At 42.1% G+C, this 2,926-nt stretch overlaps 1 protein-coding gene across 1 annotated transcript; it reads left to right on the top strand.

Annotated features, from left to right (window-relative positions):
* Positions 1 to 1,487: 1,487 nt before the first annotated feature.
* Positions 1,488 to 2,915, top strand: LOC105565329 (putative uncharacterized protein FLJ37770; the record flags this gene model as incomplete). The annotated part of the gene is made up of 1 exon (XM_012018429.1): positions 1,488 to 2,915. A coding segment is annotated over exon 1 (454 nt), but the record flags the coding sequence as incomplete, so codon positions are not given.
* Between the last annotated feature and the right edge of the window lie 11 nt (positions 2,916 to 2,926).

Consider the following 2,926-nt stretch of genomic DNA (forward strand, 5'->3'; position numbering starts at 1 on the left):
ATCTACTTATAGTGGACGTCGGAAACAGCAACAAATCTATGTAGCCCGGTGTAAAAAGATCCTAACGCTATTATGGCTCTCGATGTAACAGGAGGTATATCGAAACGAGATTCGAAGCACGAGCCGCACGTGTTTTTATACCAATGTATGTTGGTGACTAAAGAAGGTCGTGTGCCAGTCTTTCAGATGGTGTCCGCTGACCAAAGATCTTTACAAATAGTACATTTTTTAAAATTAATTTTATCGAAAGGTTTGCCCCATCCTCCTATAATCGTGTGCGATTTCGGGCGCGCTTTGGTGAACGCTGTAGCCGAGGTATTTGGAAAATGCACTGATTTGCCAAATTATTTAAAGATATGTTACAATACTGTTGTAAAATGTTCTACTATACATACCAGCGTCGTACATAAGGCTCGACGTCAGTCACGTGATCGCCATGGTATCCCGATGGAAATGCCTGAAAACGAATGTAGCCGCGGTACGACGATTATATTTACGTTGTATTGCGCAAGCATACCAGATGCATTACTTTGAGACGCTGACGTATTTCATTGAATCAGTGCTCGTAGTTTCTTTGAGCGAATGTATTGGAAATACACCCGACGGCGTATCTATACCAACTGAAATACGCATGAAATTCCTCAATCAAACTATTCAGGGTGTTACTTTGAAGGACGAAAATAAATATGCCGAAGAAGGCAGTGAAGATGAGAATAGCAAAAATGATCCGGAAAATGATTTCGCTGCTTCCGATTGGAATACGTGGACAAACACGATATATAGTAGGCACAGAAGATCAGCAACGAATCCAAAGCTGGAAGCATAATAAACGCTTGTTACAATCCCGACTTCGCTCATCGTTTCAAGGAGCAGTTACTTCCATATCTGCCGCTTTGGACTGGCATTATGCAGTCTCATTTCGGGAAAGGCCCCGAAATAGCAACATCTTCGTCGGTCGAAGCAGAGTTTGCCGACCCACTACGGTTTATTTCGATGGTTTCCTTGGCCAAAACTACGAGAAATGAAAATTAAAAATTGAGCAATCTGATAATTTTATATGTTTATAGATACATTAACTAGGCTAGGTTTTAATTTTAAAACAATAATATTGTTTGGAAATATTTAAAGAAATCTTTTCTTATTTTAAATTCGAGAATTGTAGATTTTCTTACTCAAAATGTACGAAAATCACAACACTTTATAACTTATTTTTATTATTACTGCTTTTTATTCTGTATAAGTGATCATGCATATTTTCAAGAAGGTACCTGAAAATATCCAAAAATAATTTTTAACACTTTTTTCATTTCCAGAAATGTAGTTAATTAAACAATGTTTCTAAAAATAAGAGTTTTATACCACTTTTTGAATTTTAATGAACTGTATCTTTCAAAGTTCAAACTGGTTCAAGATAAACTTTTTTCATTAAAAAGTATGTACTTTTTTAGAAAAGTAATGACAAGTTTTAGCTGCTATAACCTGCAATAACCTGAATTAAGAATATTTAATAACGTGTTACGTTCGCGGCGGTTTATTACTCGCCGCTGAGCCGTAGCAGCAGTTTGCGCAACGCTATCCGCGTCCGTATGGGGTATCGCGTCGAAATTGGCGGCTGTGAGTCAGCTGGCGCCGGGGTGGGCGAACGCGGATTCAACGCCACGCGCTGCGTAGGTACGCGAGGGCCGCTTGATGTCCCCCTGGCGTGTGGGTTGACGGAGGCGCAATGTACACGGCAAGCTATAACAAGTGTGAGCGAAAAGGAAACCGATATGATTTTGCCGCCGTGTGCCGATGGATCGCACGGGTTGGCTGCCGTTGGCCAATAGGAGAGCGGGGACGGCAAGGCGCTGCTAACGCCTCTCGAGAGCTAGTAACTAGTGTTGCCAACCTCGAAGACGCCTTCGCGGTGAGCCGTCGGCCTCCTTGTGCGAGTGTGTTTGTGAAGACGCGTGTATAAGGTTGTGTGCGTGTGTGTGTGAAAAGTGCAGTGATAATAAGTGTTTTCTTCAATTAAAAGTATCGCGAGGATTACTGAAACCGTGGTAATAGGGTCGCGTGGGCCGAGCGGTAAGAACGCGCAACGATACTACCGTGTTTCGCGAGTGTCAGTGCAGTGTTCAGTGCAGTGGAGTGTTATAAGAGCAGCACCTGCGGGGTTAGGTTCCCCTTGTATTTGACAGGCGGAGGAAGAGGGGTAATATTTTGTATATTTATTTGTATATATATTTATGTATAAAGGTAAGTGTGCGTGTATACGAAGTCTGTTCAAAAAGTATCGCGAATTTGGAATTTCCGCGGGCTACGTATATTCGATTTTCGATTTTTTTGTGGCGTTATGTTGGTACTCATGTCCCTCACTCATGCTGACAAGTTCGGCCATTTTGAATGTTCAGTTAATTTTTGACAGCTATTTTGCTTGGACGTGTTTTGGCTCGTCTTCGATTTTTGCCTACTCCAAGAAATGGATCAAAGAATATGTATCAAATTTTGTGTGAAAAACAAAATTAAGTGCGCGGACGCATTCCGAATGTTGACTGTGGCATATGGTGAAGCTACCTTGAACCAAAGCAACGTTTATCGGTGGTACAAAATGTTCTCAGAGGGCCGAGAAGATGTGAACGACGAAGAGCGTGCCGGACGCCCGAGCACGTCAATAACAGACGAAAACATTGATGAAGTGAAGAAAATAGTATTGGCCAATCGTCGAATCACCGTTAGAGAAGTTGCTGAGGACCTAAACATATCGATTGGCTCGATTTTTACCAATGATTTGGGCATGAGACGGGTCGCCGCGAAATTCGTACCAAAATTGCTCACTTTCAACCAAAAATCATCGTTGCTTGTGTGCGAATTTTTGGCCAAAAACAACACACTAATGATGCCGCAGCCACCGTATTCCCCAGACCTGGCCCCCTGTGACTTTTTC

Source organism: Vollenhovia emeryi, unplaced genomic scaffold (assembly GCF_000949405.1).
Source record: "Vollenhovia emeryi isolate VEMERY1.0 unplaced genomic scaffold, V.emery_V1.0 DF943592.1, whole genome shotgun sequence".
Classification (NCBI taxonomy): Eukaryota; Metazoa; Arthropoda; class Insecta; order Hymenoptera; family Formicidae; genus Vollenhovia; species Vollenhovia emeryi.